The following is a 13,270-nucleotide window of genomic DNA, read 5'->3' as shown; positions in this document are numbered from 1 at the left end:
CCGCCACATGACTGGCCTTCTCTATTTGCCGCAACAAGGTCTCCTCCCGTTCAATGTCACCTAACAATGTCCGCCGCGCCCCTGCCGCAGATGAGAGGCACACACCTCGTATCGCCACTTTAAAAGCGTCCCACTCATGTGCCCTAGTAGTCGCGGTCTCCGCGTTCTCTTGAAAGTAGTGCTCTATGCCCTCCCGTATCGCCGCGCTAAACACCGGATCCTCCAGCGCCAGCGGGTTCAGTCTCCATGTTGGAACCGACTGCCGCTGTCTCGACCAGAGAACCGTAAGCAAGCAAGGGTTATGATCTGATCTAGTCCTCGCTTGGTATTCGCTGCCACGAGTGAGTTCCTGTGCCCCAGGCGTGCAGAGAACAGTGTCAAGGCGCACGTGAAGGTCATGGGGTGCGGAGTAAAAGGAATAATCCCTATCGGCAGGGTGGTGCGTACGCCAGGCATCCAAGAGGCCTCATTTTTCCTGCCAAGTCCTCCTCTCCTTCGTCACACCGCCGACTGCGCCAACGGGGGGTGGGAGCAATCCATCATCACGTCCATCACCGAATTAAAGTCCCCCCCCCCCCCCCCCCCCCCCCCTAAACACCGTGCCCACCAATAGGGACGCCAGCCTCCCCGAAAGCGAGAAGAATGCAGCCGGATCAGAGTTCGGGACATATACACTGCAAAGCGTAACGTCCCGGCCATCGAGACGCCCTAACACAGCCACAAACCTCCCGTCTGAATCTACCATAGTCGTCATAGGGTGAAAGGGGATACCTGCGCGCACCCAGATCAGCGTTCCCCTGGCATAAGCAGAGTAGGTGGTATAAAAGAGTTGCCCCCTCCATCGCCGTTGCAGCGCCTGCCCTTCCACCTGAGTTAAGTGTGTCTCCTGTAAGAAGGCTACCTGGACCCCCCTGCGGACCAAATACGCATGTACCTTATATCGCTTCCTCATAGTTGAGCCCCCGCACATTCCAAGTAATACATTTCAATTCAAGTTTAGCTGCCATCAATAGCCCTACAGTTGAGTTCAACCCCAGAGGACCCTACCGGCACACTGACAACCCCCTGAAACATGTAACAGTCCCAACCAACCCCCATCCCACCCTCCCCCAGAACAGGCGCCAAACAGTTGTTACCCATCCAAACCCAACCCTCGCAAATGAGGGAAACTCTGGTAACCACCAGAGACTCGCAAATAATGCGAGGTAGAGGGGGTGACCACACACCAGGCAGGCCGGACAACAAGAGGCCCACCACGCCCTGATAGGCCGATCCCGTACATGAGTCTCCCCACCCCAGCAGCGCCGCAACCCAGTCATATCCTCAGCCCACCAGCGCTCCCATCCAGCACAGCCACTTCCCCGCATCGCAGAAGAAAGCATTCCCCCCCCCAATGCCCCAAGAAGCGGTCCCCCAACAACCCCCACAGTGTCAACACCGCGGTTGAGCCTGACTCCTTACTGTCCTTTACTCTGCAACTGGGAGGATCATTCATCCAACAAACCATCGGCCGTTTGTGGGGTAACCTGAGGCAGCCCTCCAAGTCCTTTCTCAGAACCCCCATCGGAGCCTCCCAAATCTGCCTCATCAGAGCCCAGCCGGGAGCCCGAGTCCAGTAAGGGGGCCTCTGTCACCACTCCAGAGATAATTGAAACCGCCTGCAGGGCAGCCTGCCTCTCCAGCTCAGTCTGCGATGTGGACGGGGGGGGGGGTGGGGGGGAACTCCTCTGCTCCGCACTCGTCTTCGGTTGCGTCTACTCCGGCGTGGTGTCGGTCGCTCCTCCGCTGCCCCTGTCCAAGTACCAGCGCCATCTTTGCCCGCATGGTACCGTTCCAACCACTGCCAGCGTCATCTGGCGTATCACAAAATGTCGCCACACCGTCCACCATCACTTTCAAGCGCGCAGGGAACAGCAATGAGTACTGCACTCCATCACGAAGGGCCCTCTTGACCGCCAAGAAGGATAAGCGGCTGCGCTGGACCTCCTGAGAGTAGTCGGGGAAGAGAGACACCGAGGCGTTGTCCACCTTATAAGGGCCAGCTGCCCTGGCCTGTCGCAGGATAATGTCCGGGTCTCTGAAGTGCAGCTGGCGCGCCACCACCGGTCAGGGGGGTGGGGGGGGGGCGGCCCGGAGCCGGCGGTCTCGCCGGGACCCTGTGAGCCCTCTCAAGCGTGTAGAAGTGCGTCAGGCCCTCGGGAACCACCACATCCCGCGGCCAGTTCTCCAGAAAGGAAACCATGTCGCTCCCCTCGATATTTTCCAGCAATCCCACCACGCGAATGTTATTGCGCCTGTTGCGCCCTTCAGCATCCTCCGCTCTCCTCTCCAGGTGGCGCACCCTGCGCAACAAATCCTCCAACGTGGTATCCGTCACCTTCTGGGCCGGCTCCAATGTCTCCAACACAAGCTCCGCGGACTTGACCCGATGGGCAAGTTTGTCGTGGTCCGCCTTCAGCAGGCCGAGGCCAGTCGACACCTGCGCAATGTCCTGCCTTAGCGCCTCCTTGGTGTCCCCTATTGCTTCGAGGATCTGATCCATCTGCTGCTGCTGGAGCCCCGCACCCTGGCCCTCTGACGCATTCTGGCCTTGCACCTCTGGCAGGTCCTCAGCCTGGTCCGCCGGTGCCGTGCCCGTTCCCTTTCGGGGTTTCCCCATGATGGAAACCCTGGCCTCGTAAATCGTGCCAAGTGCCAGAAGCCAACTCCTCGAGGCGCCCCGTACTGCAAAAGGAGCCGTGCCGCAGTCGCCCCTTCCAGGAAGTGCACCAGGGTTAGGGGCCGGGTGGCCGTACGTGTAGGAAAGTCCAGGTTCCAGCCCACGCTCCAGATGACACCGTGGGTCTACAAGCAGCCGCCGGCCCAACGGGATACCACTTGCCAGCCTCAGTGTCCTCCAATGGGGCCTCACCTCCGTTCAGGCCTCCAACCGGCGGTGCAATACCCGATCTGGACCAAGTCGCTGTCGTCCTCCGGCGATCGCACCGCGCTGCGGCTCAGGGGCGATGGGGCCGTGGTTCAATTCACCGGGCCCCACCACTACGAGCCACCACCTGCCACTTCAGTGCTACAGATGCTCGCGGGCGACAGTACAGGGCAAGCACCAGTCTCCCCCAGCCGCAGCGAGTCAGGTCTCCCTACAGTTCCTCGTAAATGCAGGCCCGGGAGCCCCAGACAAGATGGCCGGCGGTTGCCGGCAGAGCCCCGCAGGTTCCGGGGTTGCCGTCCCCAGGGGCCTCACTCCGCATCCAACCGCCACCAAGGCGTTGCGCTGTCCCTCGCCACCTCCATGCGCCACCAACTGCTGCAGCACTGCCACAGCTGTCTGCAGATAGCAGGATAGGACGCCCGCCCCATGCTAGTCAGGGTGCCAATGATGGGCGAGCGCCGATCTCCGCTCGCCGGCGGCGGTTCAGGCCTCCCAGCGGCCCCCTGCTGATTGAGGCCGGGGGGCCGTTGGCTAGAGCAAGTCAGTCGAGATGGTCAACAGCTGCAGGCGGGGCCTCGCCAATGTCCAGGGTCGCTGTCCCCGGGGGCCTCACCCAGTGCACCCCCGCTTCCAAGGCGTTCCGTCGTCCCCAGCTTCCTCCAAGCGCCACCAGCCGCTATGCCGTTGCCGCCGCGGGCATCGGCGCTGGGCGCCCGCCCCGATGGTCGATGGGGCGCCGATGGTGGGCAAGCGCCGGTCTCCACCCGCCCACGGCGATTCGTGAGTCCCGGTGGCTCCGTGCTAATTGAGGCCGGGGATCTGCCGGCCGCAGTAGGCCTCAAACAAGATGGCCGAAAGTTAGAGGCGGGGCCTCGCCGGTTCCCAGGTCCGCTGCTCCCGGGGACCTCCGTGCCCAACCGCTGCCAGGATGGTCCGCCACCCCTAGGTACCGCACCGAGTCGTCGGCGCTGCCGTGCGGGGTCCGGATCAGGATAAACACCGGGATCGGGCCCGGAGCTCGGGGCTCAAGCGTCCATGCCCGTCTGAGTCTAAGCCACGCCCCCCTCTGATAGACTGTCTAGCCACAGATTCCTCACTAACGCTCCCATCCTCTCCATTCTGTGATTACTCTGATTAAAAATAAGATCCCAAAACTAAGAATCTGAATACTACTCATGACCTATTGCTCTTGGGACTCTGCGCCTGGGGGCACAGACCGCTTCAAAGGCACCTGATGTCAGCATGCAGGAACGGCGACTTTATGGGCCCGCCATAATTTCTGGAGTGGAACGGCGTTGGTGCTGAGCTCGACGGTGCGTCATAACCGTACGCTGAGGTACTGCTGAAAAGTGTCCGTAGCCTGACTGATGCCTGGAAAATATTCAAAAGGCGGAATCTGCGGCTTACTAGTGTGCCAGAAAGCGCATTATCAACGTTAACTCATGTTGTTGGATAGCTCATATACCCACAGATGTATCACCCGACACCCTTCTCTCCATTATGTGTAATGGGCTTTAAGGAATTATTGCAATTCCAACTTAGGTTGTGCTTGCTTGCATGTTTTAATTTAATGGTCTGTCTGTGTCCAAGGGTGTGGGAGTGAGAAAAGGGATCATGGTGCTCAGGAGTTGTGCTCTGTCATTGCTGGGATGGGATGTAGATGCAGAAGGCACTCCTGCTAGCACAGAGAATCTATCGAAGCTTTATAGTTCCAGTCTGGCACTTGAGAAGTTTCATGGTCTAGTCTGGCGCGTAGAGTATTCAGAATGTGAAGGTTTGGGTAGATAATTGTCATCCAGAATGACTGTCCCAAACGTAATCACCTTATTCATTTGGAAGAGTTTTTTACCCACATAGAGGTAGGTTGGTGTTTATATTTTTCTTTTAAAAGGGTTCAAGATCAACCTGGGTATATTTGCACACAAATTGAGTTAAGGGACGCCTTAAAATTGGAGGTGCTATCCCTTTCCCTGCATCTTAAATGGGTTTACTGTAAGTTGTTTTACGAGCTCAGCACTATTATGTTTGTCTATTGCTTTGAATGCCAGTTTAACTCTTTTAAAGATGGGGTGTCTTATTCAGAGCTACTGGGATGAATCCTTCTCCAATCTATGCTTCCTTGCTGGCATATATTTCTTTAGGGTTCAGGATTGACACAAATAATTGTGCTGGTGTGCACTTATTTATTTTTACGAGCATAACCGTTTACAGACCTTGATTCTGAAGAATGAGGGGAACACAACAGACTTGACCCTATCATTCTCTACCTGATCAAACATAGGGTTACAAGCCGTGCCGTTGAAGTGGCATGAGAGCAAAACTTGCTTGATTAAGCGGTATCCAAAAACTGTCTCCCTGGCCAACCAGTTTTGGAGAACCAAAAATAATCCTTTTGGGGAAGTTAACTGCTAGGTGATTAGCTTGTCTACATGCTATTGCCAAAAATACCTCAGTCGTATATAATGTAAATATTTTTTTTGCCCCTTATGTCATGGGGTTTGTTGAACTTCAGAGGCAGTTCTCGGGCCTACAGGAAGTGGATATTAATGGGTGCACTGCCCCCAGGGATATGCATGAAGGTCATGTGTAGTGATTGATTCTCCTACTTCTTTAACTGTTTATTAGCCAGCTATAAGCCTCGCCCTGTGCACATATTCACTGCTACCTCATGATGGTCCATTGTCTTACAGACAAATGCAAGTATATTATGCTTTAAATCTTTGTTTCCTGATGATGACCATATAAAGTTGAACTGCATGATCGTAATGCCATCGCCACTATTAATCAACATGGGGGCATTTGATTAATGCAAACTGCTTAGACTAAAGGAACTATTTCTGCTAATTCAAAACTTTAAATCTTCGTGGTTGCCCATTCTATATCCACATAACCTCACTTTTGCACAGTGATCACTGTTTTGAGCACTTTACATTGGATGACATGATGGAATGAGACTTATGTGTGCTTAATCTCAAATAATTACATAGTATAAATACTATAATTGTATAGTGAATTATTACCACCTTGTTTTCATTCAATGTGCTCTGGGAGATTGCTCTTCCCTACCAAACAATTTAAAAATCCTCGTAAACTAGTCTAGAAGTCTACCTCAAAATGTCCTCCATTTAAAAATTACCAGGATTAGCCTGGAACTCTGTTTCTTTAATCACTTGTTGCTGTCTAAGATAGTTAACCCTAGTGGTGATCCCCTAATACTAACCGAATCGGACTGTGTGCCCAAGACCTTCAGGAGTACTATTTCCTGGAGCGACAGATGGCATCCAGTCCCGTTGACGTTATTTCAGATATTTTTAAAGCACTGGCCTAGATCTACAGTAGAATACAGTATACTGCAATGGGGGATGAGTCATAGCACAAGTCATATGGAGTAATTTATAAGCAAAGGCGGCTGAAATGCAATCCTAAAGTGGTTACAAAGAACATGTATAAAAATTGTGTTTTGCATCAGCAAATCTGGATTGGAAATTACAGAATAAAAGTGCAACTAGTGACCAATTTGTTGGAAAAAGTCTGGTTTCTAGGAATGGATTAGCTTATACATCCTACAGTAGATTTTGATTAGGTTGTGTGATATCATGAAGTGTTGCAGGGATCCATCCATGTCGTTTGGTTTTTAATCCAACAGCTAATTAATGTTTTCTTTACCTGTGACTAGGTGTGAACCTGTTTATCACGGAGTAGTGTACTCTTACATGTCTGTCTTTGACCTGGTTGGGCGGTGGAACTTACATTAAAATCCAGAAGGTTGGGCTTTATTTTCCCCTCCCTAGAGATAGATGCTTAATATCTTGGTGCTATGGTTGCATGATGTGGTGAAGCCTATACTGTATTAGACCTAAAATTCTGAAATCCTACTGGGGCAGAGCGTACATTCTCTAAGTTATTTTAAAGAAGACTGCAAACAGCATGGTCTGTGTATGTTTGCTTCTTGTTTGAGAGGAAATCTTTGTCCTTGTTGGACACCTAAAATACACCCATCATATTCTGTTGGCTTCAGAGCTGTTGAAGTTTTGGAGTAAAGTAATGAATAGTTTTGCAGGGGTTAAACCGACAATGGAAATGCATTGTGGTTTTTGGAAGCTATCAAAACTCTGAGAGAAAATTTGTTGCTAATTAAATTATTTTGTATCTATCTAGTGGCACGGGGAACACTATGGTGATGCCCTCTGTCCCCCTTACTGGTCGCTATCGCCATAGAGCGGTTGGCGGCTTCTGCTAGGTCTGAGCATATGTATATGCGTTTACATATTCGGAGAGGAGACATCACCATTGAATAGCGCTCTATTGGGATAACTTGCTCATCCTATTGCGCAATACGGGGGAGGACTTGAGGGGATCCCAACCGATGCTGGAGGAGTTCGGTCTGTTTGGCTTAAAAGTTAATTGGCAGAAGTCCAAGCTCTATCCTGTCACTCACAGCAATGATCCCCGGAAGGACTGACTCATTTGCAATGGGAACCTTTATGTTTGACTTACATCTGGGTTAGGGTCTATCATGATCGTGCTGACCTATTGGACGGAAATGTAGGGCGAGCTATCAGATCCCTGAGATCTTCTACAGGTTTCTGGAAGACACTGCAGCTTTCGGTGGCAGACAAAATAGCGTTCCTCAAAATGGTGGCTCTTCCCTTTCTTCTGTATTTCTTTAATACACTTCCCGTATGGGTCCCGAAAGCAATATTCATAGAGCTGGATTAATTGATCACTGCGTTTATTTGGGGGCTGGGGGGGCGAGATGCAGGTTGGTGGCGCAAGCAATAATGCAATACGCATCAAAGGCTGGTGCTTCCTGCTTTTGAGACCTATTACATAGCAGTCCAAATGCAATTGCTGATTCGGGGCCTGGCACACACATGGGATCTTAACCGGACCCCTTTGTGCCACCTCTGTCCGACCTCCTTAAATTGTTTCTCCGAGTGCGATGGTTGTCCACGAATGAGTCCCAGGAGTTGCAAGTATTAACTAAGTGCTGGAATAGAGACTTACTGAAAATATGTACTAAAATTGCATACTCCCCAGAACTACTTCTGGGACTACTGAGGGCACTTCCCAATTGCGAAAGCTGGCGAGGCATTGATCACTGGGTCGTGTCCGGTGCGTCTAATATGGGGGACGTCTTTAGGGATTCGGAACTGCTCCCATTTGAGAAATTCAGTGCCGAATTCGACATGCCTAAGGGACATATTCTACTGCACAGAGCACTCGCGATAGCAGTGAAAAAACACTGGAGCACAGGAACTGCTGAATCTCATCCGCTACAGAGTTGTCAATGTATAGCTCTTTCAGCGGACACCGTCAAGATTGTATCCTGCTTATACAGAGCGTTGCGTGCGGATCAACAGCCATTGGAGAAGTTACGATCTAGGTGGGAGGACAATTTTCCCTATTGCTGCTAAGGACTGGGACAACATCCTTGCAGAACGCCCAGGGTCTCTAGGAAAGCACATTTCAAGCTCGTTGTTTTTCATAGGTCTTACTTGACCCCAGAGCGCATAGGCAGATATTTCCCCGATTACACATGCAGAGCAAAGAAACGATCAAATGGGCGGGCTGAGAGTCGAGGATACTTTTAAGAGAAGCCCCATGTGGAATAGAAAAGATTGATCTAGCCCAGGTCTGGGGAACCATGGTGGTATCCTGTCTATTCCAGAGCCAGATACACCCGTCTGCTGTGGGGTCCCCATGATTATTTTTACATTATGATATACCACTCTCACTGGCCTGTATTGGACACCTTCTGATACCTGTTGGGAATTAGTGCATCCTTGTGGGATGCCTTGCATCACCCTATCCAGCGGGCTGGAGCACTTAATTAAATATCCTGCAGAATTTAAGTAGCATCGTACTAACTCGTATGATTGTGGGGGAAGGGTAGAATATTTGGCGGTTACATAACAGGATTGCTCTAGTTACCTGTAGTAACTGCTAAGATCTTATCAGGCATATGACAATTGTAACGACTGTTTGCTGCATGAAAACCAATAACATCTGTTTGAAAAAAAAAATCTCCATTGAGTGAAGTCTTAACATTTATTTAATCTAATATAGCAACATGATTTGACGCATTATAATCTAATATTCCTGAAAGTTATTTTTTATAACGTAGGCCAAAATGATTGCCTACTTCTTGGACTGCCAATCTGATACCCCTGTTAATGCCATCCTAAACGTATGATTCAATTGGCATTGTTTCTGTAGAAAATATCCTGTTAATCTTTCAGGATGCATTAGAAATGACCATAATACATTTTCCTTGTTAATCATGTCTAACGAATCGTCTTATTTTATTTTTTTTAGAAAAAGATTGCCCCCGTTGCAGCATCAAAACCAAACCAGGGGGACAATGCAAGGGCAGCAGCCCGAAACAGGCTTGCTGCAATCAAGGCTGCGATGAAAAATAAAATGAAGCAGGAAGATGTATTGCCTGAAACATCAGAGACTCAAGCAGCAAAAGATTCAAATACAGTTGTGTTTGATGCTGGGTTTTTTAAAGTTGAGAGTCCAGCAAAATCCATTCAACGTAAGCAAATCAATTTCTGCTGCAAAATGTGTTTGCTCACTTACATTTTATGTTCTGTTTTTATACCAGTGGATAAATGTTTTGCAGTTTGGTTAAATGTTTTCAGGCTGTATTGCATACGTCTGGCAAGTTGGACACCTGCATTGCTTACTACTATGTGGGACATAAGTTCAGTTTTTTAGGCAGTGTTGCACTCAGTCGGCAAGTAGCCCAGCTCTATATTGTGCCCAACTCCTTTATAGTGCTCTTGTGGGAGACCCTGGGCAATTAATCACACTGCCCTTGCTGTTGAAAGAGGTGGTGCAAGAGAGCGCACAGCAGGTATCTAACCCACAACCTTGCATTTACTAAAACCCTGATTTATCACTACCTTTTACTCCCTGCAGAGGATCAGGAATGATGCTTAAAATGTTTTACCTTTCCCAATGCAAGTTCTGATGCTTGGCTTCTCTTGGTTTTTGTCTGCACCCATTTTCCACTGCACCTAAATTACATAGGGGCAATTATCATTAAAATGATACAGGTTCTAAAGCTGTTCAATTTCTGAGGCTCATGCTAAAAAAAATTCCAGCCTAAGGCTTTGAGTTTTGTAATCTGGTAAGCTTCAGTCTGTTCTGCTGGTGGGTTTGTTGTCCTTCTTCCAAAGTGTTCCATCTATAGAACTATAGTTATTGACGGGAAGCCTTTTGGTAGTGATGCACATAAATTTGAAATTACTTTAATCCCACATTGAGGGATTGGTTCTTTCATCGGCCAGAGAACTACTTGATCATATGGGAGAAGTGGTGAAACCACTGGGTGTGCCAAAATGTTTAGTAGGCCCTATTTCATGACTACACAATCCCACTCCTAGTGTGGCTTGAGGCACAAACTTTATTGAGCAAGGCCATGTTCTAATAGTAATGAAGTAGGTAATTTAAGTCCTTTGGTGGAACTCGCAATCTGACACAGGTAAGGTTTTGTTGAACCACGGACTTAGAGGACATTCAACAAATGTGTCCCTGTGAGGACTGGTAGTCCGTGTCGACCAGCAAAGGGTAAAAAGTTGAACCCTGAGGTTACTTTTCACATAAGTGTTAAAATGTATAACTAGTAGCCTGACCATTAGGTCCTTTGACAACTTCATTGCAGACCAGTTAGTGCAGGTCAGAGCAGAAAGAAGTGATAGAATTGCTGACTTTGGAATTTTGAGACCTTGGAGGCAATCCCTACTTCAACACTTTACCAAAATATTTGTTTTCTACAAAACAAAGTGTTTTTTCTCTGAAATGAATGTGAAAACGTAAAGCAAAGCGTACCGCAACAGGGTTTGGCAAACTTAACACTAAGGCTTGAGGCTTTCGGACCCTCATAGTCTGTTTCACTTCCAACCACCTAATTACAATCTAGTCTGTCGAAAGTGAAACCGGCCGGTCATTCTGGCTGGATTCCAACGGGCTCAAGGAGCCTGTCAGCCAGTCTGAGACCGGCACCTAATCACGATGGATGGTGTTTCCATCATAGGGATTACGATGCACGGTTTCCACCAGGCTTTTCATGCAGGGCTTTCCGACATGGAAAGTCTGTCAAAGTGAGTTTAGGGGTTGGGGGGGGGAGGGCACATATGATGTCTCCCTGTTAATCTCTGCTCCGTGTGGCAGGCACCTTGAAACAGAATCTCCACTATGGGAGCTTGTGCTACGGCCGGTTTTTGGCCGTAGTACAAGCTCCTATAGAGAAATGGGAGTATGCTTCCGCACCATGTGCGGTTGCATATTAATTGCGGTGTCATTCCAGAGTCCGCAATGGTGTCGGTTGGAGGCAACTTCGATGGACATTGTAATCGAGCCCGAAGTGTAACTCTACAACAAATTTGCTCAAAGTAAACAGGATGCACAATTAAACACTTTCAGGTTTTAGGCGAGTATGTTCAGAACATGGCATTTCCACATAATGGAAAACACGGGAAGCGGTATCCTACTTGACCTATCCAGTTATATGTACATTTCTAAATTTTTCATAGAAGCTTATCAGAGTTGATGTGCTGTACTACATTTTGTGCTGATCTATTTAACAGGTTCATCATCGAAAGTCCGCAAGAGCAGCTTGTCGCAAAGTATTGGTGCAAAACTGGAAGGCTCTGTATCAAAAGTTCCAGACTTGCACAGTATTGAGACAGTCTGCTTCTCCAGTGGCCCGCCTGAACACTTGTCTGAAACAGAAACCTCTCCAAATCCACTGCTGAATACTGTTAAGAAGGTTCTGTTTGGCAGCACCGACAATTTGCAAAGGTAGCACTAATAACCAGTTCACATGACAGATTTTTAATTAAGCGTTTTAGATTAAATGTATTTCATTATTTGTCCCTCCTGCGGGTTTTGTATTGAATATAGAAGATAGCGGACCCTGCGGCTGCGACAATTGGTCTCCACAGGATACCCTACATTTCGTCCTACTTTGCCTGTTTTATGCATATCCCAGAAAAATTTTCCTGAAGAGCCTTTTAAGACGAGTTAGATTTATAAGCGCACGTGTAGCCTTGTTCATAAAACTGTCATTACACTTTTCTGTATCTCCCAATTTTTTAAGAGCTGCTTTAAAGTTAAGAACCACGAGGGGTGTTTGAAACCTAGAGGTATTTTTGCCACTTTGCACCAAGTTTTGCTGCTGTATAAGTATTAGCTGAATATCTTGCTGTTTTTTTTAAGAAATTTAAAATTTGTATCAGAAGGAGTTGGATGCACTATGATATTATGTGACATATGATGGATAATAGTGCATATACCTGGTCATTGTTTGGTATGTGGTAAACTTTCTAGAGACTTCTTTGCTTGATGTTGTATTTTAAAAATATGAATATTTTATGGTATTATTTTATGCCGAATAAATATTATTATAAAGGTATCACTTGACAATGCGGGGAGGTGGGGGCTGATCTCCTACGCATGTTTTGGGCCTGCCCCAGGGTGGAGGAATACTGGAGAGGCCTGGCCACTCTGCTACAGGAGAGCACTGACCAAGAGCTACCCTTCACTTGGCCCACATACATATTGCACAAGTTCCGTAGAACCTCTAACACGAAGGTCCCGTCCAGATTTATAGACCTGGGGATGATAGTGGCCAAGCTCTTGCTCAATAAAAGATGGAAAGCGTCAGACCCACTGCACATACAGGCCTGGCGTCACTCCATGCTTGCGCGGGCCAAAGCAAAGAACCTCTCTATTAAGCGTGAGGAGACACTGGGACTGTGTAAGGTTCCCATCGCTGCATACTGGGATACAATCTACCTTGCACTCGAACGCAACATTGACCACGGACCTCACAGGCATGCCAGCCCTTGACAGCGCTTAACCATGTGGGTGACCAAAACGTATGCACCGCACCGGTCCCCTCTTAGTAGACAAACTGCCTGCGACACCCAGCTGACACGCCCTCTAGGTACGGGGCAATAGTCAGTCGCTGTCAAGCACAAGAGCTATGAGTCTTGTCATATAGGGCAGGGGGAAAATAAAGGGAGGGAGGTTACGGGCTATATGTTTACTTGTTTGCTCTGTGCACTCCATTACTTTTATTCTATCTTTGAATGCACAGTCCACAGTACAGTGGATCTTTTATTGACACCTCCTCACAGCTGAACGCCAGTATACTACTGGCTATACTGGACCGTACCGCACGTATGTGCGACATCGCACAATTGTTCGCATTTGTACCCTAGAAGATACTTAATGTGCAGACAGTGATGTGGTTACTTTGCCTTCTTACTCCTCTCCCTCCTTTGTCCTTCACCGTCTGCCTATCCCCTAACAGGCCACGTATGTACC

General features: G+C 48.7%; 1 protein-coding gene across 4 annotated transcripts in view; it reads left to right on the top strand.

Moving 5' to 3' along the window:
• DLGAP5 (DLG associated protein 5) overlaps positions 1-13,270 on the top strand; it is a 175,962-nt gene that overhangs the window by 146,847 nt on the left and 15,845 nt on the right. For all 4 annotated transcript variants that reach the window (XM_078659842.1, XM_078659841.1, XM_078659840.1 and 1 more), the window contains exons 14-15: positions 9,248-9,470; positions 11,527-11,740. In XM_078659842.1, coding sequence (XP_078515968.1) covers positions 9,248-9,470; positions 11,527-11,740 — 437 coding nt within the window. The remainder of the gene's footprint in view (positions 1-9,247; positions 9,471-11,526; positions 11,741-13,270) is intronic.

This window comes from Lissotriton helveticus, chromosome 9 (assembly GCF_964261635.1).
Source record: "Lissotriton helveticus chromosome 9, aLisHel1.1, whole genome shotgun sequence".
Classification (NCBI taxonomy): domain Eukaryota; kingdom Metazoa; phylum Chordata; class Amphibia; order Caudata; family Salamandridae; genus Lissotriton; species Lissotriton helveticus.
Note: the sequence above shows the minus strand (reverse complement) of the source record. Positions and strands in the feature narration are given on the sequence as shown.